Source organism: Antennarius striatus, chromosome 5 (genome assembly GCF_040054535.1).
Source record: "Antennarius striatus isolate MH-2024 chromosome 5, ASM4005453v1, whole genome shotgun sequence".
Taxonomy (NCBI): Eukaryota; Metazoa; Chordata; class Actinopteri; order Lophiiformes; family Antennariidae; genus Antennarius; species Antennarius striatus.
Genome location: NC_090780.1, coordinates 21,022,253 through 21,050,070, shown reverse-complemented (window position 1 = coordinate 21,050,070; position 27,818 = coordinate 21,022,253). Strand labels below are relative to the sequence as shown.

At 43.1% G+C, this 27,818-nt stretch overlaps 1 protein-coding gene across 5 annotated transcripts; it reads right to left on the bottom strand.

Moving 5' to 3' along the window:
• Nucleotides 1-413: 413 nt before the first annotated feature.
• ncoa3 (nuclear receptor coactivator 3) lies at nucleotides 414-27,365 on the bottom strand. 5 transcript variants are annotated; one of them, XM_068315556.1, is made up of 24 exons: nucleotides 27,284-27,365; nucleotides 13,844-13,908; nucleotides 13,366-13,418; nucleotides 11,865-11,969; nucleotides 11,481-11,641; nucleotides 10,256-10,356; nucleotides 9,877-10,051; nucleotides 9,593-9,784; nucleotides 9,315-9,401; nucleotides 8,772-8,915; nucleotides 7,948-8,095; nucleotides 7,311-7,864; nucleotides 6,090-7,063; nucleotides 5,881-6,004; nucleotides 5,522-5,758; nucleotides 5,139-5,351; nucleotides 4,929-5,046; nucleotides 4,640-4,811; nucleotides 3,458-3,814; nucleotides 3,182-3,352; nucleotides 2,841-3,090; nucleotides 2,552-2,747; nucleotides 2,235-2,439; nucleotides 414-2,086 (listed from the first exon to the last, which is right to left on the bottom strand). In XM_068315556.1, exons 4-24 carry the CDS (start codon nucleotides 11,948-11,950, stop codon nucleotides 2,075-2,077), a joined length of 4,677 nt encoding a protein of 1,558 aa, XP_068171657.1. In that variant the 5' UTR covers nucleotides 11,951-11,969; nucleotides 13,366-13,418; nucleotides 13,844-13,908; nucleotides 27,284-27,365; the 3' UTR covers nucleotides 414-2,074. The 5 variants fall into 5 exon arrangements, with proteins under 5 accessions (XP_068171657.1, XP_068171656.1, XP_068171654.1 ...); XM_068315555.1 differs by lacking the exon at nucleotides 13,366-13,418 and adding an exon at nucleotides 26,345-26,442 and having other exon boundaries at nucleotides 27,284-27,342; XM_068315553.1 differs by lacking the exon at nucleotides 13,366-13,418.
• Nucleotides 27,366-27,818: the final 453 nt, after the last annotated feature.

Below are 27,818 nucleotides of genomic sequence, written 5' to 3'. Positions count from 1 at the left end.
ACACCGCCACCAACCAGAGTGATAAATTAGAGCTACTAGAGCCAGGAAACAAAACACATCTTTACGTCAGTCCATGATTCGCTAGGAATCGATTTCAGATTTCATCGATTACCTTTAATTCTCCTCAAGATTCTTACCATAATGGAATTTTTACCTATTATAAGGACTACTGGAGCCATGTTTTCTACATTACAGTACTAAACACTATTACTAAAAAAAAATATAGTCCTACTAGAGAAAAATGTTAGGCCCAAAAATAAACCATCAGCATCGTCCCTATTAATTGTTTGATAACAGTGCTTTTTAAAAAAATAAAATAATATATATATATATATATATACTGACCACTATGTTAATAAAAGCAGACCAAGAAAACTCATGAGTCAGAAAATAATCAGAGACAGAGTCAGAAGTGTTTAAATAGAAATTTGTATTTACATCAGTATCAACAGAAAAAAATCTGTAATATACATCCTGTAGAATGACGCCTCATCACACCTCCAATTAAGAACAAAAACAAACCAAATGATGTCTTGCATTTTTTTTTTGCCCTTCATTGAACCTCATAATTCCCTTTTCCTGAAGTAACAACCTCTGGACACATAATGAAGCTGTTTCCTGAAACAGGAGATATTGATATGTCTTGAAGTGGACTTTATTCAATTTCTTTCACTGCAAAACATGCTTCTTTTTATGTAAAAAACCTGCTGTGGGGACGTGAGTTTCCATTCGTCTTTGCGCTGAGCCGCTCATGCAGTTTATGCATACAGTACATAACCATCATATGCTTTCACAGAGCCATTATATGAACCCATTTACTATCAGACTAATATAACATAATTTAAAATGTACACCAGAAACTATACAGAGATGTGGAAAAATATCTTTGGATTGCGCATGTTGAAAAGGTAGATTCAGAAATTGAAAATAAAAGCCATAAAATGCTGAAAATAAAATACAACTGACAGCTGTTGTGGTGTTGGTTAACATGAGGAGTGTGTTTCTGTCTTCTATGCACTGGAGACAAACCCATATACAGCACAACGCACACAGAACCAAAAATAATTCATACAAGTTTATGGAACTGACTGCCCTGACACAATTCATTTCATTCTGCTACCTTACAATAAAAACACTGATGGTGTGAAAACGCAGACCTTCAATAGGTCAGATCCTCATCACACGTAAAAGTGCCTTACTAATACATGATTATTTGGAAAATTAAAAAATACAGCATTCAGAAAATAACAAGGAAAGTAAATCCCAACCAAACCAGCAATATTTGCAAAGACATTAAAAAAAGCAAATTAACCAAATCAGCATTGACCTATGGGACGTAAAAATACTCATACTTTGTGCAATAATGGGCCTTTGAAAAAGCATGTTGGATATATATTTTTTGAATATTTACAATTCATATTCACAAAGGATATTTGGGACAATAATACTGCAGTACCATTAGTTTGCTTTAACAGGAGTTATGATGCTCAGTTACAGTCTGAAATATAGAAACAAGAGTTATTGCTCCAATCTGCATAACGTAGTAAACTTGTGTGCTTATAGCTTCCAATGACATCAAGAACGAGGCGTACAGGATAAGAAAGAAACACAAACCCACTGTTGTGAAGGCATTGAATCTCGAGTAAGGCTGTAATGATGAACATATATTGCATCAATCTTTTTTTTTTCTCCCACACAGAAGCCTCCAGGTAAAGTGCCACCACAGCCAGTTGTACCGTAGTCCTGTGCTGCAGCCTGGCTGTGACACCCAACGCTGGCCGACTGCACCAGGTTATTCACATGAATGCACACAAACGGGGACACACACCTTAAGAGAGTCACTAAATGTGAGGCTTCAGTTGGGGGAGATGAAGCCCAGGCCAGGTTGTCCATGTAACAAACTTGTAAGCAGTGGTGTTGTCCAGAGTCCCTTGCATCATGGTTTTTTAGGCTGGAAACTCCTTTGTGTGTGTGTGTCTGTCTCTATGTGTGTGTTTGTGTGTCCAGCTGTTCTCTGGGCTCCGACCACTGCTACATCTGCAAGGCTCCAGATTCTGCTGCCAGCCACAGGTCTTCAGCAGTACTTCTGCAGAGTCAAAACATATTGATTATTTTCATTTATAGATGTCAGTTTTTCTCATCATGTTGACCTAAATAAATGTTGTTGGGTTGTTGCTTTTTTTGCTCCACCAGGTGACTAATTCGGGCAGACTATGACGTGACTCGTGATCTACCTGATCGGGTCCCATTGGCATTCTTCCCATTCCCATGGGGTTCATGCCCATTTGGGCCTGCATCTGGCCGTGTCTCGGCCCCGGCATTTGGCCCATCTGTCCAGCAGCGGCTCCGCTGACTGGCCCACCGATGGAGTTGTTCATCATCATGGGTCCAAACTGACCTTGGTTGCCCTGTTGAGGGAACTGTTGCTGGGGATATGAGCTAGAAAACCAGAAAAAAGGAAAATATTTTTTATCTGTCTTTTATATGTACAGCAAATTCATAGAAATATCACACAAGGACATTTGGGTCAAGCAAGTTGGATGCTACATACTTGTTGCGTGGCATGCCCCCCTGTGGCATGGCCCCCTGTGGCCAGCCTTTCATGTCTCCAGTCTGGTACATGGGCCCTCCTTGCATCCCTGGCATCATGGCATTCTGAGACGGCCCACCCATTCGTCCTTGCATCATATTTCTTGGTGGGCTGCTACCTGGAGCCATGAACGTGGGGTCCCCCTGCTGTTTCATCCCTGTAAGTACAACATTAACTCGAGTCAGCAGTCCTGAGTGAGACTCTTGAAAGATGCAGGACGTTACACAGAGTTGTATCTCAGTCAACTCACCATAATTACCTCCATAACTGAAGCCCTGCTGTCCAGTCTGGTTTATGGGGGGGCCTCCCATGGGGCTGTCCATGCCTCCTGGGGCAGTAACGTTTGGAGGAGGGCTGAAGCCTCCTGCTGCCCCTTGCTGCTGCTGCTGCTGCTGCTGCTGTTGTTGCATCAACATCATCATCCGCTGCTTCCTCATCTGGGAGATGGTCATCATCTCCCTGCTTCGCTGAGCCATCATCTGGGCGTTCAAGAAACTAGGCTGCAGACAAACGGCATTACTTAGAGCATCGCTCCAAAAGGGGTCACTTGAGTGAAGTGAAATTAAATGAGTCAACATTCGGACTGCATACCTGTCCACCCATGCCTGCAGGCTGCATCCCCGGCTGAATTCCAGGCTGCATTCCAGGCTGCATGCCCGGCTGCATTCCGGGCTGCATTCCAGGTTGCATGCCCGGATGCATGGCAGGGTTTCCTCCAGGGGCGTGCTCCATCTTTAGGCCTTGTCGGGTTTGGTTCATAAACTGCAATTGAGAGAAAATATCACACAATTAACCCAACGTAAAGACACAAATTGATCTCAATGATCGCTTTTAAGTGAATCTGTCCACATGCTTGTGCGTGATCACCTGCTGTCCTTGCAGTCGCTGCTGAAGCTGCATTCTGAGAGGCTTGGTGGCAGTCATCATGCGAGGTCGCATCATGTTCGCACGGGGGTTGCCCATGTTCGCCATGCCAGGGAAGCCCCCGGTCTGGCCTATTTGTTTTGTCATAGGGTTGAAGCCTCCAGGAGACTGGCCTTGCATTGTGTTGTTCCCGTACCCAGGCTGCATACCCATGTTGGGGGGACCTGGGGGCCCAGGGTAGCCTTGATTATACATGGGTTTTTGGTCCATGCCTAAGGACGAGTCCGGTCCTGGGAAAGCGTCTGACGGTGGGCACTGTCCCTGATCCTGTCCTCGCTGGTGTCCTTCAGGCCCCTGGGTCTGGGGGACACACATGTTGCAAGTTACATTAGTTTGGACAAGATGCTTTGACGTGAACCATTTTAATTAATTTTAAATAAAAACATTAATTTTATATGTATATATTTAAGTTAAAGGTTTATTCATTTTTAGAATTTACAAGTGAAAAACTTATGTATTTACAGCAATCCCTCGCTTATTTGCGCTTCAAGATACGGGGCTTCACTACATCACGGATTTTTAGTCGGTAGTCACGTGATACCGTAGCTGACAGCATCCGTGTGTGCGCTGCATTCCGAGACTCATGGAATGCAGCGCACTTCCGTGTATTAAAGACACTTTTCTTTCATTCAAAGTTGTTCTAAACAGTCCATTAGAGTGTGGGAAAAGGTAATACAGATATAAGGTGGTTTAATATCAGCATTACAGCAGTGAGCAGCTGAGCCTCACCTCAGAACTACCAATCGATCAAAACAAGATTTAATTAATAAAAGAAGAGAAACGTCGGACCTTAAATATCTGCTTCGAACTTCAGATCAGGAAATAACCCGCCCTGTAAAAACTTAGTGGTACACTCGTAATGCATTTAACCAGTTTTTAATGTCAGGCTACTAATTTAATGGCAAATTTGGCACTCTGTTAGACTCGTACAACTGACTGTACCGTTGATGCCTCACTGCCGTGAACCTAAACGCATGTCACTGGTTCATAAATTAAATTGACATTGAATTACCATAAATAGTTAAATATCTGGTTGCTATATCGCGGAATTTCGTTTTTTGCGGGTGGTCCTGGAACACATTAACCATGAGTAATGAGGGATTACTGTATAACTTTGTCTTGTACCTTGCCAACTATTTCAGGGATGCCTAGGGCTCGGTCTATCTCCAGCAGAGAAATAACATCAGCGGTATTGAGCAGAGAGTCGAGCTGGTCAAGAAGGGCCCGTTCATCACTCTGGCCCTCATTGCTGGACAGGGGTCCCAGCAACTCTTCAAGGGGGTTCCCATACTGGTCCCTACCACAACAAAGGACAGGTGATTTTGGGTTTTCAAGAAATCACAGCATTAATGTTGGTTTTTGAATGAGTAATTTATTTTAAAAAAAATCAAAAGGACAAATTAGTAAGGTTTACCTGCTTGTGCTCCTTTGTGGTCTGTCCATTCCCAGGGTAGAATCTGGCCAAGAGGGGGACTGAGGTGGGGGGCCATGTCCGACAAACCGCTTCATACCTATATTGGCTTCATTGGTACCTGCAAATGTGGAAGAAATGGTTCAGATTAGTACACTTTATTTGACCTTTTATTTATAGCTTCTCTCAATACACCACAAACACAGGACATACCCATATCCATGAGTTGCTGCTGCAGCATAGACCTGGTGTTTGCGGGTACACTGTTGGAACGGTTCATCATTGGTCCTGCCATTGGGCCAGCACGAACCATGCCAGGGTGCCCCGGTCCAGCGACTGGACTTCCATTGGACCTCGGCATCCCCCATTCCCCTGGTCCTGAGATGGGGGGCCGTTGAGGCATTCCCATTCCTCTCCCCATTCCTCCTGGGTAACATCAAGACCAGATTAGGTTGTCATCAGTATGATGAGCAGCGTAAGCAACTTACGCTGATGTGCTTTGAAAGAAATGTAAAACAAGTACGCCAATGCGGAAACCAGGTTTCACACGACACAAGACTGTCTCAGACAAAGAAATATATTAAAGCTCAACTTACTTGGATTTCCCCGTGGCGGACACACACCCATCCCACTGGGAAAACCATTTGGAACTGCCCCCGTCCGGATTGGAACATCCATGCTCTCCTGTTTGACCAAGGTGGGGCAGGGGACATTTCGTCTGCCTGCCAGCCCACCTCCCGCTGCTCCCTCTCCAACCATTGGCTTGGTATCCATGGACAAAGCCCTTTGATAGGCGCCTCGTTGACTGTGAGGGAGGGGGCCTCTCTCCCCTTCTAAGGAAAGCACAATGCCGTGTTTAGATGAGATGTCTTCATATATTTAGGTTATTTTATTAAGACTAATCAACTCGTCTCCCTTATCAGTTCTGTGGCTTTTTGACCTCAGATTGACTCACCGTGCAGAGGGTCGGGCATGGTTACTGGTTTGTTCCCCACTTCCTTCCCAACTCTGGAATCTGGATCGAGGTAAAAGCCAGAGTTGCCCCTCGGGACACCGAGGATGGTCTCCAGGGTCTCCGTCTGTCAAGAAAAATCCATGATCAGCATACAATGTTTAAGCTGGGAACTCCCAGGAGACATTGCTGTTCTGGACAAAAGGCTTTACCTCGTCAGACGGCTCCAACATGACCTTCCCATTAATGCAATGGGGATCTGAGCTGGAGACACCAACCCCTTGACCTCCCCTCCCCTCCAGCTCCTCCAGCTTTGGTTTGATATCAGTAACATCTTTCGAGTCGTCCTTATTGAGGAGATAGTGAAGGAGTGCATGCGGCTTCTCCTTCTTTGGGCTGTGTTGCTCCTGCTTGGACTCTAGCCCCCGAGCCCCTCCGGTGGCTACGGGTCCGTTGTCCGGCGCCCCTGAATCCAAACTGCTCTTCCCGGTGGCCTCGGCGGTGATGCGAGCCACCTCGTCGGGAGTGTTGCCGTTCTGCAGGAGCTTGTGGAGGATCTTGTGTTTCTCCTGCAGCGACTGACTTGTTAAATGTCCTGCGCCACCAGAGGAGGACACGGCACCGTGACTCCCTCCTGTGGAGGAGGACACCCCAGTCGAAGACGAGGGGCTGGTGACGCCGGGTGCTCCGTCTTTACCTTCAGGAGTGGAGCAGGGCGCGGAGCTCGGTGTGTGATTAGGTGGAACCATCTCATCCGTGGGCGAAGTGAGGAGCTGCAGGAGTTTCTTGTGGCACTTATTGTCCGGGACCCGTCGGTTGGACTCTCCCCCCACTGGACCTGCGTCTCTACTGGCTTGGCTGTCTGGCTTCTCAGAATGACCCTCGCCTGTGGGGGTGTGCGGGTGCTGCTGAGACGGCTGCTCCCCTCCGGTCCCCAGCGAGCTTCCTGGACTCTTGGAGTCAGAGTAAGGTGGGAGTTTACAGGGACCTCCAGCTAACTGGTTGGTGGAGTTGATGCTCGGGGAGCTGTCGGGCTTTGGTGGGGGAGGAGAGGTGAGGGGCGAAGGCATCGGATTGCCAACGCCCTCGCTGATGGCTTGGAGAGCGTTCAAGGAGCTGCTGGAAAAAGTGGTGCCTCCACCCCCAGCGTTACCGGGGTGACTGGAGCTCATGGGAGAGTTCATCCCTGTAACGCAAAATAATCAGGTCAATTTTTGAAATTCATATACTAACCCTAACTCTAACGAAAATTAGTGGTGTCAACCAAAACATGTAATATAAAAATAATTTTAAAAAATTACATTAAAAATAAATTAATATAAATATTAATTTAAATTATTTAAAAGTAAATTAATTAAGTTAAATTAGAATTAACATTTAATATTAAAAAAATCTGTTTAATTAGTGAGACATAGTGAGAGTCTGCTCTGTACCTCCAGGAGAGAAGGGGCTGGCACCCATCTTAGGGCTCCCTCTGACTCTGGGCGAGCCCATAACGTTGTGCGGGGGGCCATTAATCCCGGGACTGGCTTGGGGGGGACTGGTCATTCCCATCCCATAACCTCCACCTCCAGGTCCACCTCCATGGAACTGACCCATTTGTGGATGCTGGTGCTGCTGCTGATGCTGCTGATGCATGACGTGGTGCCCCATCTGATTCATCTGCCCCATTTGGTTCATGGGGGAGTTCATCTGATGCATTGAATTCATCTGATTCATTTGACCCATGTTGTTCATCTGATGCATGGAATTCATTTGATTCATGTGATGCATGGGACTCATCTGGTTCATGGGATTCATGCGGTTGCCTCCGGTGTACGGAGGCACTCCTCTTTGGGGCATGTTGCCCTGTTCCGCCATGTTGTAGCCCCTGTTCATCCCAACGGCCCCTCCAGGACCCATGTTCATTTGTTGGTTGGGATTGTTCACACCCATATTCTGGGGTCTCATTCCTCCACCTTGGTTTCCACGATACCCATTCTGTTCCCTAAAAGACAACGTGGTGGAAATTTAAAAATAACACAAAACTCATTTCTGTTAGTTGTGATTGCATCTGTAGCAGGTTCACACCTTTGTAGTAAGTGTGTGGACAGGAAAGAGTGAGGCTCATTGGTGCTGGGATTCCTGCAAAGGTCACTCCTGGTCTGGGCTGTGACTGGGGTGCCGTCAGACAGAGAAAAGCGGTAGAGGGGGGTCTCTGCATGGCCACTATGGAAAGCTGGAGTAAAAAAACACAACATAAGTTAAATGACACAAGAACATCTTCATAGACTCACCACCGCTGATTATAAACAAGCCCATCATGCATCTGATCCACAGTATTTTTACTATGAATCTACTGTAACCTAATTACAACAAATACTATAGTTGTGACTGTTTGGCAAAGAAGCACAGATCACAAGATCTGAAGAAATGGAATGCTGAACTGATGGAAAACAGTGGAACAAAATACAGAATTTTAACAGAACTGAAAGTAAAACAGAAGCTTGAAAAAAAGTGTATTTTACTTCCTGTCACCTACATGATGGTCCAAGCTGCATGACCCAGCTCAATAAGGTCAGTCCTGCTCCAAAGCTGGAACATTGCTATTGTAGGTCAGGACAGCTATGATTCACCGTTTACGGATGGGTCATAACTCATAAATTCAAGTGTGCTATCCACTGAGTCTGACCGATCCGGCCATGTCTCCCCTCGTACTGGAGATAACTGATTAGCAAGGGCTTCTTTCTACATGCCAAACATTATCGTGAGAAGGGCTCTTCTTCTGCTACATTCCATGTATACCGCTGTGATGCTGGCTTTCTTGACAACGCTCCAATCTGCCCATAAAAACGGATCACGGGAGTGTCTGAGTGACGGCAACAAGCACGATCACGAGTCCCGGCGCTACACACCATCTTGATAGTGGCGTTTGTAGGACCACGGCTGCCCGTCGCTGCGATGGAGGAACATCTGCATGCAACGCCTCACCAGATCTTCCCAGCCTGGATGCATAGTCGTGTGGAGAGAGGCTTGCTGTTCGATTTCAATCAGCTTACCTATAAGAGAAAGTTTAACATTTGGATTAAACAAAACACACCAAAAAATAGTGGTAAAAAACATTGGGTATTTGTGACACAGTGGATTACATAACCTAAAGGGGAAAATTGTAGGAATCTAGAATGATATAGTTGGAAATGTCCTATTATCGTATTATTACAAGTAGTTGCAGTGTGAATGGAAAGCTCATATTTTAACATTTTTTTATTGTAAAAGGGATAAGCACCATCAACCAAAGCCACCTAACAACATTTACAATCTATGGCACTTTTACTGTGGTCTTTGGAAGATGGTGTGCCAATAAACCTACATTTCTGAAATGATGCTAAACAAAAAATGAATACAGTTCATCAGACTACTTAATTCAACAGTATCGGAGTCATGCAGTGGAAACTTACCAGACAGTTCATGGCGAGTGCTGAATCTCTCCGTCCTTTCTACTGCGATGATGCGTCGAGCCACGCAGATCATGCATGACTGTAAATCTGAGCAGAGACAACATGATGTTAGACTTTAGTTTAGTGCACATGTGGAGAAACATGACATTAAATTCTTGTGTGTTACATAACCATTAAAGTACAGACTAATAGAATGCATGGATGCAGAATATACATGAGTTTAGGAAGCCTCTGACAAATGAAATGAGAAATCTAGTTTTTAGGAATAATGATTTTACCTTCTCCCTCTTCCATCATGGCTCGAGGTTGAGTGAGTGCAAAACACTGCATCGTCTCATAGCGCTGGCCCCCAGGCCTCTCTTCTGACAAACCATGACTTTGACCATGAACAAAGTTCACCAGCATACGACAGTTGAAGGTGTTGCTCTTCTGCCGAGGTGCCTCCCCACCCCAGGACGCCCCATTCGGTGCTATACAAAGAGACAGATGTTCAGGTGAGTCAACATGAATTATGCATGTCCTTGAATGCTTTGGCACCCAAAAATACAGAACCACGTCTCACCATTGGACTTGGGAAGATTCTTGTGAAACTCCTCTCTGTCCTCATTGTGGATAATATTGTACACGCTGGTGTTGATGAGTTCCTCCTGCTTGTACTGTAGATACTGCGTCACATTGTCCGACACAAATACAATGCTGCCCTCTCGATTGACGACAAAGAGAAAACCATCCAAGGCCTGAGAACACAAAGGTCACATAAACAAGGTTCAACTGAGGAAGATTTATCAGAACAAATAAGATCAAATGTGGCTTTTAATTGTGCTTTGATAGAAACCAGCTGACACACATATATCAACCATCAAAGAACAAGGACAGAAAAGCGCTGGCCCAGCATATGGAACAGCAGCTAATTGGTGCTGGTTTTTTGTCCCCCAGCTGACCTGTAGGAGCAGCGGTCCCAGATGGTCCTTGTCAATGACCCCTTGACCAGTTGAAGACACATCTGCCTTCTGGACGTCGTCATCACTGCAAGCACTCTTTCCTGTAGAAAGAAGACCCACATCACACTACTGACGACTAGAAATGTGATTTTAAATCTATCTATAACATCGTTTCTTTTGGAATTTTCTACCGCAAATAATCATTGAAAATTTTGAAATTTTAACCTTATGATTTTATTTCATCATATTACATAAAACAATATTGTGTTTAACCATTCTAGAACTTGCAGTTTTCTGTAGGAGCTGCTCCGTGAGCGCAATGATGAAATACCGTCTCTGGCCAGTAGGTGTCAGTACGGGCCACAGATGCCTGATGGACATGCCTTTCTATTTTTAATATCAGCATGTGTTTGAGGCTTTGTTAGATACCACTCTATATAGAGGTGTTATTTGTGGTGCAAAGCAACCAACAGCACAACATTATATTTCATTCAATTTGTAACTTAAACTAGATGATGAGCAAAACGATTTGACAAAAATACTAAAGGAGACAAGAGAAACTGACACAAAGATGTGCAAACAGGGAACGGAAGGGGGGGTAAGGCATGTTAAATGGACAACTGACAGAAATGAAAAGGAAGAACGGGAGGCCCTCCGTCATTTTCCCCTTTCTGTAACTATAGCAACCTGGCTGCATCACACCCAGACTAGCAGTAACCAGCTGTGACCCTCTAGGTATATTCCAATGAGTTCATTCCTTATCTATTTAACCTCACATTGATCTAAACTTCAAGCTAAAACGGGTGGAAGCGCAGATCCTCCGTTATGTCCAAGCTGCAAACAGACAGCAAGAAAGAAAAAATAGATTGACATGATAACATCTGATTTGTGAATCACTTGTCTCCCAGAGAGAGGAAGGGTTTGGCACCAGGAGTCACACACGCTCTGACAGCCTTGAGCCACGACCATCAAATATTGGTCTCAGTTACTGGTGTTCATTTACCCCCAGCAATACAAATGGCCAGAGTGGCTGTGAGTGTAGCAGCCTGGCCGTGAACCAACACACTACTTCATCACTGGCATCATTTGTACCACGGCGCAGCTCTGGACAGGATTCCACCTAACTTAAATTGTGGTTTACTTCCAAAAACAGATTAGATTGTTTTCCAAGAGGTTTGGTTTATGATCAGGAGCGTATTTGACGGTGTTTGCCCAGCGGCGGTACCTTGCTCTTTGATTTGTCTGATCTGTCTCACAGTCTCCTTGAGGATGGCACATTTGTCCGGCTTGACGTTGAAGCTGTCGATGTTGGAAAGGTTGGCAGAGATGAGCTCAGCCAGCTCCTCGATGTACTTGGTCTCCTGTTCCCTTCGACGCTTGTCACACCTGCTGAGGCGCGAAAGGGATTAGACATGTTACCATGACAACCTCACCTCCCTATGCCCTGTCCGTATACAGGTCATACAACACAAGTTCAGATGCGGCGTGAAGAGACATTTATATGACGACAAGATGAAGGACGTGAAGTCGTGCGCTCGATGGGCATTCATTCCAAACGGAAACAGACAAAGTGGATCAACGCAAAGCGGGAGTTAAAGCCATAACTCACCCTAAACCCGGTGTGTCACATGTGGACAATTTACGTTTGCGGTCGGAGCACAGCGGCTCCAACGTGTTGTCTCCTACGCCACTCATCTTCAGCTCATATCAGCACCTGAAAGCACATTACACACACACACACGTGTTTTAAAACAAACACAAACAGGAGCAATGAACTGAGAATGTGGTTCTATACACTCATATGTACGTTGAAATGTATGGATTGGAAAGAGCACTCAGTAATTAAGCAAATATTGAGGGGAATTTAAAGATTGCAAGTCTCCACTGGATATCAGTGAGGATATACTGAGTGTACATTCCTGCAGATTTATGAGGGCACAGTATGCAGTTGGTAAAGCAGCCTTGGTCCCTACACAGTGCTTGATGGGAATGAAATCTCATTTCTTCCACTGTGAGGAGAGACTGATGATGATGTAGTGATCTGTCGCCTCGGGGGAAAAGGGTCATTCTGCGTTCAGCCAGCCTGCCTGCCTTCCTGGCTGCTGGAACGATACCCCTCCGCTAGCAGCGGCGGCAACACATACATAATGCGTACAAACCGTTTCTAGTATGAACACACGTTCAGACACGCCACAGCACAGTCTGTAAGGAAGACGAGTGCTAGTGGATACTATCCCAGCAAGGCACATAATCATCTGCCTGCCTGTTTGTCTGCACAAGAAAGAAAAATGCACGCAGCATCTGCTAACAAAGCCTAGAAACGATCCACAGTGCATTTCAGGAACTGGTGAGAAGTTTTCCCTTCTGCATTCTCCATACTAGGCTACATCCGTTATTTCTTCCAACAGACTTAACCCCCCCCCACTCATAATATCCCAAGTCAACTCCTCCCATCTCCCCCGCCCTCACTGGGTGTAGCAGTGCTAGGCCGGGGACCCTGCCCTTGTTTTCCTGGTCTGGCGTTGCCCTGTGCCTGACCCCCTCAGAGTTCACAGAAGAGGAAACCGCTGTACCCAGCTTCTAGTGCGTTTTCCTATTCCCACCCAGGGACAGACAGACAGATACACACACACACACACACACACACACACACACACACACACACACACACACACACACACACACACAAAGCTGCAGCGCAGTCCTATACAACAAAATTATTCCACAACAACCACATCCTGGACCGTCTGCGTGCGTGTGTGTCTGTGTGTGTGTGTGTGTGTACACACTGAAACAGAGTGAGCTCATTCCAGGGTAGAAAAGTGTGCAGCCAATGGGAGCCATTATGTAACGCCTCGTCTCTGCAACGGCAGGCTAGGACACGCCGCCTCACTACCACCACTACTACTAGAAGAGCACCAAAGACCAACATCTCAGACGCACACTCCGCGCCATAAATCTGCTCTGCATGCTTCTCGTCTGTGTACCTTTCACCACCACCCCCACCCTCTCTAAATCAGCCTGTCACCGGCTGTGGGCGTGATTCTCACTGCCCAGTCTTGTCTCCTTTCTTTCCTTCCTTCCTTCCTGGTTACTGTCCTAGGGCTCACCTCAGCAGCAGCAGTGGAGAAAGATGACATCAGCCCACAGTCAGCCTCGCATCCTGAAACAGACACACAGCAGAGCTGGGGGGTCGCTATCTGAATTACAGGAATGCATAGCTGTGCAAGATTTTTTTTGGCGGTCTGGTCAAGAGGAAGCAAATGTGGAAAACCTGAGTAAACGTAAACAGGTTTCAACACGGAAATGCAAAACGCAGCTCTAAAGCCAATATATGCTCAAAAGCAGAAAGCAGGTCGACATGACTGTAATGTTAAAAACTGACAACCAAAGTAGAAAAAAACCTCTTGATCAGAGTAGAAATTATAAACACCAGCAAACCAAAAACCACAGAGGAGTCCAAACGGGCCTGGCAGTGTGGGACTGACCAGCATCAGCTCCATTTGAGATATGGAATGATCAGTATCCTCCATGACAATGTGTGTACAGGCATGCGTGTGTGTTTCTTTACATATGTCATTCACTCACCTTGAGCAGCACAAGCCCCAGCCAAGCACCATCCAAGGTGTGATGTCTCTTCAGTGTCTCATCTCCTAACAGAAATAGAAAACAAAAAGGTCATGAACTGTGGTCCTCACTGTCTGGGTGTCTCAGTATGACACCATTACAGCCCAGCATTGCTTCCTATCAAACACCTTGATCTTCTTTACATGTTTTTATTGTCACAAATATTCAAGGGAAATTTTTTGACTTCTAAAATTGCACAGGAAGCCACAGCAGATCGCATCCTGTTTGTGTCCTCCTCTCGGCCCGTTCCACTGCGTCATCACTTCCTTTTCCTGGAAATGTGGCCACTCATCCACCCTATTTACATATTCTGGTTATCAAGCTGGTTCCTTCTCAGCCTGAGTCTCACTCGCACCTCGTACGACTGCTGTTGGGTATCACAAACTTTGTAAAGGTTAGCCAAGACTGCAGTAAGGGAAATAGATGATATTAACACGGTAATAAATTTAACCCAGTTCTTCAAAAACCTTTCATCGCTGTGCATATTTAAGGGTTGTTTTAAGAAGCTTCTGAATATGCCCTGTTTTTCAACTTACGGCATTCCAATCTTACACTATCGTACTGTGAAAAGCCTCAGACACAAGTCATGTAACAACTCTTGAAAAGCTTTCATAACCTTAAATACTTAGCACTGCAATTCGTAAGACCTTTGGTATTCTGCGTTTTCTCATCAGAGGAACTGGATGAGTTTTCATCTGAGCAGCAGAAATTAACCTCTTATGAGATGGTTACTGACATGAGTGTGCAGATTTTTTTCCCTTCACATATAATAAAACGTTTGGGGAAACTGAGAGTGTCTGATCATCAGCATTTGGGTCCAGGCTGCTCCTGAAACCAGACCTTCAGTAACTCCATCCTAATGCCGTAGATAAGCCTGTCAGATGTTCTTTGCTTCATGGAATAATTTCACTGCTCTCCACATAATTTATTCAGACATAAAGAAGTCAGCAATCTGTGACGATAAAAACTTATCTGTGTTCTGTGTTCTTATTCTGTGTTCTGGTGGTTTTTAGAAACGAGTCACTCAAAATTCATGTATTGATTTCAGTATAATCCTATCAGTCATATGTTTAATTCACAGATCACAAGGTATACCAAACCCTGTGTGTGTGTGTGTGTGTGTGTGTGTGTGTGCGTAATTGTTTGTTTGTGTGACTACAGACCACTGATTACATCAGTCCTAAACACTAGACTGCTACTGAGCTAATGCTGCAGCTGAATAATTTAACATAGCAGACAGAAAAGCTGTCCCATTCCTTCAGCCGTCCCCACAGGGTTTAATGCAACACATGCAAACACCCAAATCAACTATTAAAACAAATTAGAATGAGGAACCAACAAATAAAAATATTTTAGCATTTGGAACTGGAATATAATGTTTAAGCCACCAAAGAGCCACATATGTAAATTCAAAGAGATACCAGTATTTATTAGTGTTGAAAGTGCAGGAATTATAAAAAAGGAAAAACCAGATCTTCAGGTCTGTACAGTAATCAAATATGCTAAAAACTACAGTATTTTCCCCAATATAAGGCACACCTAAAAACATATCATTTTCTCATAAACCTACAGTGCACCTTATAATCTGAAGCGCCTTATAGTGTGGAAAACACAGTAAGTGAAAAAAAATTTTCTGATATTTGTGAACTTTTTTTAAAAACTGTGGTACTGAAACAGGTACTGGATATGAACATATTTACGTTAGTACTATAAGGAAGTTTAAAATTCTCGCATCAGGACACATTCAGCAGATGGGTTTGGATTTTGCCATCAATCTAAAATTCAGTTTAATTTTCCTCACTGACTTCTACAGCCAGACTTTTATCATCCGCTATTGAGTTTGAGCATCCAGTCTGAGACGTGATGAAACTAGTTACGGTTAGCTTGGGTTAGGTGTCTGGCATTAACGAATGAGGCTATTTTGAACCTTGTTTTAGACTTTTCTTGTGGAGGAAAGATAAAATGCATTTCACTTGGTCAGTTAACAATACACTACTCTGACTGACATGATCGCAGCGAAAGCAATAATTTAAAAACCTACTAAAATTAACCACCTCAGTGTCTTCTAACAGGTTAGACAGTTTAACACAGAAATGCTGCGTGTTTAATACAAGCATTAGCTGACTTGTCACACTAAAAGTCATGTGCAGACCATTTTCAAGACTCTTGCTTTGTGGATGGTCATAAAGGCTCTGAAGACACAACTGTCTGCTTATGCACTGAAGGCATGCTTCATTAAACCTAATGTGCTTGAAGGGTACAAAATATGCATCGCCCTTGTGGATCTGTCTGTGTGTTTACTTGCTCTTGAGATCAAACTGGTCAACTTGCTGCATTTTTCTGCATTACCAAAGCATTTCCTTTAGGATTTAAAACATTATTTTGATTCTGACAGAAGGCCAGAACATCAGCAGCAGTGTCGTTCTGCCAGGACCAGAATAGTGAAGAGGACATTCCTGCTTGGCCTGAAATAAAGTCTGCAATCCGAGCTCCCTGCAACAATGAGTGACAGGCCCAACAATGAACGCCGGCCTGTTCAAAACAAAGATCAGACTAAGCGAGGCACACACACACAAACACACACACACACGCAACTTCAGCACTCTAGAAACACAATCAAAGCAGATACATCAAAACTGTCAGTGAGAGACAGCTCAGGGATTGAGGTTGTGGAGAAAACACAAATGGATGAAAAACATCAAAATCATGGTAGACCAGAAGCATAAAGCATCATTATTTCACCACACAGACACACACACTTGCACACACACCACCACCACTCAGTAATAAAGCAACAGAAGGTGCCTACTTGACTTTGGGACATCAAGACCAGAAAGGAAACAAAAGAATGGAATGACTTTCTGTTTTTCTTCAAAGAACTTTTCCGCCAACTGCTGAGCATGTATGCTCAGGCAACCAGCTGTAAACTGGGTTAAGTGCAACCGGCAGTCAAACGTTCCCCAGTTTCAATGTCTTTATTCAATGACTAAACACGGCTAATTCTTCAGACATTAGACAGAGAGGGGAAACAGGCGAAATACTGCAGCAGCTCTTCTACCTAACTTTAAGAATGAACATCAGTGTTGATGCCACAAGCACGCGTCCACGTTGCTGTATTTCTATATTAATAAAATGCATGGCCTAAGTAAAAATAGTCAGCTAATATCATCCAAAACGATGGACTTAATCTCCAACAATTTATCCATGAAGATGCTAATGCTGATATAATTTCATTTAAACTCTCAATCGATGACTCCAACTCCAGCTTGTACTGTTACCTAATAATAATAATAATAATAAATAATAACCTCTCCTCTAGCAGTCCCATCTGCAATTTGGTGGAAACCTCCCACAATCCATCTCTAAGGCCTTGAAAAAGAGCAACAGCTTACTGCAAATTGTCCTTTGGATATCTTCACTGCACTGAGGTTGTTTATGTTGATTGCAATTTACACTAAAGGGTGATTGCAATCAAACTCGGAAAATTTGTGTCCACAGAAGCTACAAATGCACGAATACCTCAATTCATTCTGGTGAAGACAGATCATAGGTCACAGATAAAGTCATGTTCAAATAATAAATCAAAAGTCCAAACTAGAAATATGGGGTTTTTTTTTAAATTTCTCACAAAAGCACAGTGAGTGAATCTAATATTTGGGATGCTGGAGCCTCAAATGCTGTAAGATTTCTATATCAGAAGAAACAAGGAAACTAGACGCAAATCATCAATCATGACATTTTGAGATTCCTTCTTAATTTTGGAAGAGGATGACTTCCTGTAGTAATCACTGTGACAAATCCACACTCGTCAATGGAGATAACTATTTATTTGTTTTTCTATCAACACAACATGTGACTTTAAAGAAACCTGGATGAATGGGACTAAACTCAAGCCAGAGATTTTGATGGCATGATGGAGAGAGCTGCCACACAATGCGATTCTGGGACCAGGATAAGTGGGACATATGTCAAGCATGTGTGTACAAGTAGGGATTTTTGAAAAGGAAAAAAAAAAAACTGAAGCTGTAAATTCCTCCATTCCTCCAAGGCAGCTCAGCTGAAAACAGGCTCTGCCCCTTAGTTCCTATGTTCCTTTTTGGCAATACAGTACAGCGAGATTTAACACCAAAGTCGACTGAAACAATTTCTGAATGATGAACCGACCAAATTAGAACCAACTCAAACACATTTCTGTTTCACTAAATTCTTCCACTTTTCAATCACATGTAAAGCCGGAGCCAGCTTGACTGATTTAGAGTTCATATTCACACAAGGAGCAGTTCACCGGAGAATAAAGCACACCTTTCACAACCACGGTAGTGACGCACACATGACACAAGAGGAGGAGGGGGTGGAGCTGGCAAAGCAGACAAACACGCAAAGGAGCTCAGAAGGATCGCTGCAGGAATCAACCAGAAGGTTCAACATCAGATGATCAGAGTTTAAATTGTGGGAAAAGCTGCAAAAAAGTCAGCCGTGCTCAAAAATGAATTCAAGATTAATTCTGAACAAACCAGATCTTTACACTATTTATATTATTTTTCTAAAAAAGAATTAAAATGTGCCGTATGCTTTTGTTTAGGAAACAAAAAAACAGTAATAATAAAGGAACCAGTAAAACAGAATCAGACATTTTGCAGCAAAAAGGAGGATAAAAACATATCTATCTTACTAAAGCGTTTTATCAAACTGATCATAATGTGTTTCAAATCCATCCAATCAGCAACAAGAAGCGAAGGTCAGTGCTGCGTTGTCAGCTTTATGGTTTATGATTTTATGTGATTTTATTTTTATTTCTCATGATGATTTGCACTTCATGCCCACTGTACAATTTATCCAGTATAGGTCAGATTGGCACAGCATGAATATATGCCACAAAACCATCCAATCACAGCCTTGTGATCTGCAGTTTACTTTCAAATCAAGCAGAATTACTGACCATATTCCAGAAGTTGAAAATTGTAACTTGGAGCATCTATGTTTAGATAATAGCAAACACTTTTGTCCCCCCTCAGGTACATATTATTTATTGAAGATTTTTTTTTTTGTCAAAAAAAGATTGGTATTCTTGCAAAAAACACATTTGTCTATGTACAAGCACCCGCTGCTTGCTAAGGAGCGAGGCATAAAAATAACACCATAATTACCCATTTAGAAATGTGGTGGTGAAAAGAAGGTAGTGAGCAGAGAGGAATCGCCATCATTTTCCTGGAGAAACATCCCCCACTCACGCCCAGTGCACACAACACACACTCACAGTTCAGGCAGGCTGCGTGTGTGTGTGTGTGTATGTGTGCGCATCTCCTCATTTTTCTCACACAAACTGCGATGTGTAGAAAACCCAGAGAAAATAAATGAAGGTGGAAACAAAGAGATGGCAGATTCCACTGTGTGTGTGTGTGTGTGTGTGTGTCACATGCATCCCCTGCAACTATCCATCATTAATACAGACAAAGAACAGAAAGGAACAGGAAAGGACCCAGGAGAGAACGGATCCAACCGCCTAAGTCTTCGCACCGCGCCGCCGCCGTTACACACACATCTCTGACAACCACTTTATTTCCCGTGATCTTGACGTGCCGGTGTTTATGGCGAGCTGATAACGGTTAAGGACACAACACCATCCAGGGGGTGACCACAACAACCAAACAAAATGTGGCTGGCTGCGATCACACAAGGCTAATATTATGGAAATTAGTTCATTAATCAATGGCTAACAGCCTTTTATCTGGAGAGCCAGGGCCCAATTCACTGCCATGTTGCCTCACACACACACACACACACACACACACATACACACAAATACACACACTGAAATAATGTAGATGCCATGAATGCAATAGCAGGAAAAACAATCTGTGACCTCAGATAATTCAGTGTGGATATATATATGTCAAGCATTATAACAAGCCATGACAATGTTTTCAAAATGACTTCGCGTTGAAAGCTAAACTGTATTCTTGGTTTTAACTTTGCGAGTCAGAAGCGCTGTTTGTGTACATGTTTCAGCCGTGCCACTCAATGAAAAACAGATATTCAATTTCAGACCACAGCCCAGTTCTGATGGTTTTTTTTCCTCCCTCCCTCCCTCTTGTGTCTTTCTCTCCTCCCTCTCTGCTCTCCCTCCTCCCCCCCTCTCCCCCACCGGCCCTGTCGGATTGGTGGAGTAAACACAGGAAGAGAGCGGGCTCTGTTCCACCATGCCAGAGCGAAGGGCCGGGCGTTCCTGCGGAGCTCCTGCGCCGGGGTCAAAAGTTTACTGTGGTTTTCGTTTCACCTTTCCTCAGCCAATCACAGAGCCACGCTGCCGTGGCTGAACTCTGACCCCTGCAAAGAATTCCACTCAAAAGATGGTCTGACGCCAGTTTCACAACGGCACCCCCCCTCCCGTCTCCCGTTTTCCTCTTACTACTCCTTTTCCTTTCTTTCAACCAGCCGGTTGAGAATGTTGACAGAGGCTAGGTGAAAAAGATTCCACAGAATGAGGTACGAGGGGAAACGGAGGAGCAGTGCCGAGGTTTGAAGTCCTTACAGCCACGCTTTATTAAAAAACCATAAATACCCGGCTATATGAATAAAGAACCACGGAGAAATAAAAAGGAAAAGACATCGATCTGAGTAAGAATCACAAGAATGGTTTTATGGTCTAACACACTCTGTCCTTCAGAATTCTACATTCTACATCCACTTGAAAATGTCTACCGCTCTATTCTTTCCCTTTCCATCTCCACGTTCCTTCATCTATGATGCGTTTAGACGACGGCCACACGTTTTGCACGCCACATGCTGCTCAGTTTCAGGTTAACACTATTAAAATTGTGTTTAAATGACTTATGAGGACAGGCGGAATACAGGGGTCACGAGGACCAAGTGCTGAAAGACGGACAGAGAAAGCGAACAAGGAAGGGGGGGATGAGAAGCTCCTCTGAGGTTGGAGCGCATCGCTGAGAAACACACACACACACACACACACACACACCACACACACACACACAGCCATAATCCAACTACAGGTTTGTTTTTGTCTTGGTGACACTGCACTCTGTTCCCATCTGTTGAGTGATTAAGCCTGCACTGCTAATCAGGTCTATCACACTGTAGGGGACGAGGAAGGAACAGGAACAGCGCTCACCACCTTCAACTGAGCTCCAACACAGAAAATAAAAAGCAGGACAACATCTTATTTCAGGTGCCTTGAAATAAATAGCTCAGATCCACAATTCTGCTGCAGAGATCTGTGCACCAGTGTTTTCTCAGTTATTGAGTTTAAAGTTGTTCAAACTGGTGCTATAATCTTGTCAGAAAAGCTGAAGCACATACTATGGTTTTAATTCATCATCTAGTAATATATTCCTAAAACTATTTTTACATTTATAAAAAAAAGTCTACATATATAAAAGTAATTATTTGCCATGTATCCCCCTAACACATGGTAAAACCTCTGAATGATAATTTACATCAGCTAAAAAAGATATTTTTAATATTCTGCTGGGTTTTTTTTAATTTAAAGCATGTTAAGAAACAGTTGGCCAAAGGTCTGAACTGTAAACTTTGAAACACAACCGTGTGGGTTTAGTGACTCCATTCACTACTCAGTTCCCACATCTGTCAAAACTCTCCCCCCTCGACCTAAAACCAGACTCTTAGATGGTAAAATGCTGCATCAATGCAAACTCTGGTGTGACACAACATCGGAAAGGAAGTGTTGAGTCAGGAAGGGCATACCAAGCTAAAATACTAATCAATAATCACTTGGCAGTAATGGACAAATAATTGATTGGTGTTAATATTAAATGAAACCCAGGTGAGTTGGGACTGGTGTGAATGACTTTGCAGCTCACAGACGTTATAATCAGTTCACAGGAGACCTCTAATCATCTGGTGTGCTCCTGTGGTCTGAGTTGCGGTATTGTTTTGTTAATAGCGTTTGCTTACAGCTTTTAGGTGCATCGCCACCTTCTTGTAGTCGTACTGTATTATTACCAGGTGCAAGTAAAAGCAAGTGGAAAACAGTTTAATGACCCCGTGATAAAATATTGTAATATAATCATGGCTCATGTTGACCATGATTATAGTAAACTCCAGAGTTGCAACCTTTAGAACGGGTGAGTTGCTTTAACGACGAGCCACATACACAGAGATGACGTCATGTTACAAAGCGAGAAGAAGTAATGGTCAATGAAACATATTCCACTCAATCCCTATGGGATGGAAAAAACTTATACAATTAGGAAAAACCGTGTTAACAAGGGGATAAAAATAAATTGTCTGAAACACACCTAGCTGGCGTTGACACGCTGTAGAAAGTCTGGAGCCTCTAACAAAGGTGTGGTTGTCTGAAACTCACAACTTGACTTTACCTTGAACTCCACGCCTGCAATAAAGACGCGAAAATTCAAAACGCTGTCAGGCACAGTATTCGGAGTGAATGTCTGCACACTCTCTGCAACTAATTTCTTTTTGAACTGCAGGTGAACTTTAAAGCAGGAGACACTTACCCTTATAGTCCCCGCTTGCATAGTCACACAGGAGCACATAGTATCTCCTTACAGCCTGCACCGCAACACTGGCCACAGCTGCCTCTCAACACAGACGGACCCAGGAACCCCACACCACCACCATGGAAGCCCAACTTCCATCTATGACAAGGGGTTTACACAATGTATACATATAGGAAATAAATGCAACCACCATTTGACAATATTGATTAACAGGAAACGGCAGATTGGGAGAAGCTTTATGGAGCGGCGGTAAAGGATAAGCCCCTTGTGGTTTTGGTTGCAAACTAAGTATTATTCCTTTACTAACATAACGTTTTAGATGTAGATGAAGTGGATGCAGAACGTCCATGCAGCAGTTGATCCAGAAATGACACTGAGTCCTTTCCTTTCTTTACCTCCTCTTTATGCAGCGTAACAGCCAGAGAAAGCATCTGGTAGCATTTATCTCACAAACCAAACTTTGTTTTTTCAACATGACTGTCTCTCCCCTAAAGGTTTTTTTTTTTTTTACAAAAGGGGGCCCTAAACAAAACACAAACAAGGTCTTGCTAACATTTTACAATGGTAACAAAACTAGGGCCGGGGAGCTACCCTCCCACTGGCTTGTTCAGGTGAACCCATTTTACGAGCATTCTTCAGCTGGGGGGAAGGAAAGTTAAAGGGGGAGTTGAAGTTAAAGAGGAAGGGCAAGAAGAGGAGGGGGGGGGACAAAGCTCTTAGCACCCCCCTTCCCTAATAAACTCTAGCCTTCATCCAATCAACTAAGACTACAGAGAGTGAACTGTTCCAAATCCTTGCTGGTTATAAACTGGAATTGGGTGCAATGATTGCTTCAGGCTGCCTGTTTGTGAAGAAGTCGTGTGCATGGCTAACATATGGCCTGGGCTAGCATAACACTTGGGTCTCGCCTCAGAGTTGAGGAAGAGGAGACAGTGGGGATGAATGAAACATGTCCTCAAGTAGAATCTGAGCACAATAGTGAATAAAAATCTGATTTCAGCAGCTCGGGTGTGATGATCACACTCACTTGTTTGAGAAAGCAACTTTAATAAATAAGGAGGATTGGAAACACGACAGTCTTGTTGTGCAAAATTTTCTATATTTAGCTCAACAAAGGTAGCAAAATGTAAACCTACCTGTTGATTACAACCGCACCGGTAAGCCACAGTGTGGTATGTTGTGTGCACACAACACAAATGTGGATCATTGTCACGCCATGAGTGACCTTCAGATGGGTGGAAAAAACAGGATGTTTTACGCAGCTTTAACTAAACAAGGGAAACGTTTGTGTTCTTGAAACTTCATTGTAAAATCAGCCTGTCAAGAGTCAAGAATAAATGGTGCAAACTAAAGCCTGCGGAGAATAAAGTAAAAATTGTGGAATATTGTAACTTGGCCAGGTTACAAGTCAAGGTAAATCCCTTGAAGAGAAAATCTAAAAAAAAAAAAAAAAAAAAAAAGGAAATAAAAAAAAATTCCTGAATAACAAGTGCTAGATAAAAGTTTTAGTCGAACCGGTTAAACTTGGTGTTTTCCTTCACTAACCCTACACTATCTGTACTGCTGCTTCACAAAAGACCAAGGAGTCAAATTTCAATTAGAGCTAACAATCAGTGTTTCGTTTCAGCTTTATGTGTCATCGGGAGTTCTCTCTCGGAGTCAACGATCACCCACACTTTTATTAATCTTAAATTGAACGCATATCACATGACTGACAGTGAAAGAAAATGTCTTAGTCTCCTTCGATGCGCACAAGCTGACAATGCACAAAAAGAATGGCATCAATCCAGACATCAGTGCTGAAGAAATGCAACTTGACAAAGATAAGAGACAGCGTCTGAGAGTGGCACTAAGTCTTTCTCTTTCTCCAATCGGTGTTTAAGAGTCAATAACAGACATATTTACCCACTTAAAAGGAGGAAATTGCTAAGGAGCCAAGAGTTTATTATTTAATAAGTTATTTGAAAAGATTGAGATATATTACGTGACTTTCTGACAATCAGGGTTTATAATTAAGCCTAAATGAAGTGCAGTTTGAAGTTTGAGCTTTCAAATAGAGCATATCTATGCATATTCAAATGTACAGTGTATACAATGTAGTGGGATAGAGATAGCGCTCCCAACGAGATATGAAATCAATAGATGTCAATAAATATATCTGAGCAGACAAGTCTTATCTTACAGTTACAAAGACCTGCAATGTCTGTGGTATAAATTTCTCCGTGCTTTAAATCCATGTGATAACTATTCTACAGAAAACGTTATGACTCTTAACCAAATATTAGCTGAATACAAGCTCTTTTGATAATCAATCAGGAGATCTGATGTAACCACAGAATCTCCCACCACACACAGACTGCTCCCAAGTCCCGTAAGAAAAAAGTGATAAGTTAATGAATTATTGAGAGCACAGGGGCCGACAGACAAAGAGCGAAAGCCATACATCCGAGTCACTTTTTCACCCCATCTGCAGTCAAAAAAACTCCTCAAAGATTGATTCATTGTTAACGCAGCCTGACAGCCTGTGTGAGGGAGAAAGAAAGTGGGAGATAAAGGGACCAGAGAAAGGGGGACGGGGGGCTCCATTTGCCAAGAATATGAGCAGAAGCAGTTTGTCGGACAGGTTCCCACAGTGGTCATTCTTCCAAAAAATACCACATACGTGGGCTTGAGTAATGGCATTCCTCTAGATTGAAAATAATGAAGAGTTAGCTGGTCTGACAGGGGAAGACCGTCATCAGCATAGTTCTCATTTTAGGGTCATTCCATGAAAAATTAATGCCTGGATTTTCTTAGCCTGACAATGTGGTGAATTCCAGGATGGTTTTCAATTTCACCACCACTGGTTGATGCAATTTGTTGCATCAACTCCCTTTTCAGAAATATCCTTTGAAGGATTTTTTCAACGAATTCTAAGAAAACGGATAACATTCAGATATTGAATTGGTACATGTTTACTATTAAAACTTTTGATATATCCCATGATATTGATCTTCAAACTTGGTTATTGTAAACAGAACCCAAACACATTTTTTTGAATACCAGAAAATGTATTGTGGTTATCTCTCTACTTGAAGTCAAACATGCTTTGAGGGATTGTAACTTAAAATATTTAACATAAAAGTAAAATTTTGCATGTGGTCTTTAGATATAGCAAAGTCATTGCACAAAGAAAATCAGCTGATTCCGCTGCGCTTGTGAACCACATAAAGCCTGGCTGGTAAGAGTGCTGTCCTCTTTTTGAAATGTCAGTGGTTTGAGTTCTCCCTATCCTTGAGCAAGATACTCGACCTCAACTTGCTCCCTGGGAACCACAAGGGCTGCCCACTGCCCCCCAGGGATGGGTCAATGGCGGAAAACACAAATTTCTTTGAGGGAATTTCCAAACGGGATCAATAAAGTATGTGGAAAAAAAATGTTGTTTTATGCAGAAAAAACCCTTTTTCAATCCCAGCTCAACACCAGTTGAAAATGTTAAATATGTCACTTTTTTTAAATGAATGAATGTGATGCAGACATTTTAACACACATGCACAAATAGTAGCAAGGTCATCCACCATGCTGTACAAAAAATAGACAGATGATTTCGGAAAGCCTCACATGGAAAGAACTACTGAGATGTAAATACCTGCAAGTATTGGCAGGGATGGCCTCAGGCAAAGAGAGCGACAGCACACATTTATACCTCAACCAGTTCAGTGGAATAACTCTACCTCCTCATCGTGTGAATACACATGAGTACACACTTCAGTAATGTCTCCTACCACCTCAGAACCTGAGTGCTCAGCAAACACCTTGTGGAGCACAGAGAAAGCAGGCGTGAATGCTCATCCTCCCCTGCACTGAAATACATCCATCTCCCCCCCTCACACACACATGATCCTAAATATGATTTATCAGCACTGAAAAACAACATTTATCTTATGATAAGCCATAAAAGACTAAAGAAAACCTATAATACCTGATCATAACCTCGTTACAGATGTGCATAGGAGATAGTGGAGATTCACCCTGGGCGATTGAAGTTGGGCAGTGTGTGGGGGGGGGGGGCATCAGCTTCTACCACAATACATCCAACAAGAAACAAAAAAATAAAACAAGACAATTAGTTTTTGTCATGCTACACCTAAATTCACGCCAGCAAAACTGGTTTAATTATATTTGCTAAACGGGGTTAGAATTTGTCAATCAAAACTACTCCACAAGCCACGTTACGCTGCGTTTCAGTGTGTTCAGATCCACGGTGGAGGGGGCTCGACCACAAATAGGAATAAAATAAATAAAAAAAACTAGCGTTTTTAATTCAAGAGTTATTTTATTCTAATCCCAACGTGAGCTGGGACGATTTTACAACCGAAACTGCCAAGCGAGTCAGCCAGCCCGACGCGTAAAAAGGAAATACAGTGCGCCCAAAGCAACTCAGTTGTGTTGTGCACAATGAACACAGCCCACTGGTGACACAAACTTGGACATTGACATTTAGAAACACAAACGAGTTCACTCAGGACCAGTGCTGTGATGAACACATCGACTGAAGCAGCGCCGGAGACGCCGGAGAGCTTCTATCTCGTAAACTTTCGTAGCTAGCGGATAAAAAGGAGCACCAACAACCACCGTCAAATACATGAATGGCACATTATCAAACCAGGCTTAACGGAAATTTTAATCTTATTTTAATTTTAAGTTTTTAAGTCAATAAGATGATTTCCAAGCATTCCTTAACAAATAGACTGTGGTAAGGTGGTTCATTGTATCACGGTAGCATAAAAACCACAGCCTGTTCGGAAGCGGACTAACACCAACTGTTTCTGTGAGAAATGTACGCGAACAAACGAGCACTAGCCTGACTTAAAAAAAACTTAATTGAGACCAAGTCATAAACCAAATGCATAAAACTCACCGGCTTCGACGGTTTCATTGAGTAAAGCAGTTTCTTTTACGCCTCTACAAACTCTCCGCCATCTTCGGCAGGACCGTGTTTGTTTAAATGCGAAACACTCCCCGAGCAGAGGGAGCCAGCTTGTAGTTGAGCGACAGGCCTTCTGGGTAATGTAGTTCTGAGCCATGTCAATCCGCAGCAAGGAGTTTTACGTGTTGTGCAAATGAACTACACCAATGCCCATAGGTGATATGAGCAGCGGTAACTGATATTATTATAGGAGGAAGAAATATTCATAGATTGTCAGGATAGCAGATTATGCAAATGGTTTATTTCCTCCAGTCAGGACGTTTTTATTACTGTATGATTCAGAATGCATGTAAGTGCAACAATAGGTACCAAATATAGGTTAAATAGAAGGAGATTACTATTAAATATTCAACACAAGTGGGCATTTGGGATCTATTCAGAAAAGAAATATGTAAATTTGTGAGTGGAGGAAGAACAGAATAAATACACATTGTTTTTAAACATCTAAGAATTTCTCAACCACTTT

Bases quoted from the DNA above. Each gene is read 5' to 3' on its own strand.
- ncoa3 (XM_068315556.1), bottom strand. From the start codon at position 11,950: ATGAGTGGCGTAGGAGACAACACGTTGGAGCCGCTGTGCTCCGACCGC. The intron at 10,357-11,480 runs GTACCGCCGCTG...TTCTTTCTACAG, and splicing joins CAGACAAATCAAAGAGCAAG to GAAAGAGTGCTTGCAGTGAT. The intron at 2,440-2,551 runs GTATGTAGCATC...CTGGTTTTCTAG, and splicing joins GGGGGCATGCCACGCAACAA to CTCATATCCCCAGCAACAGT.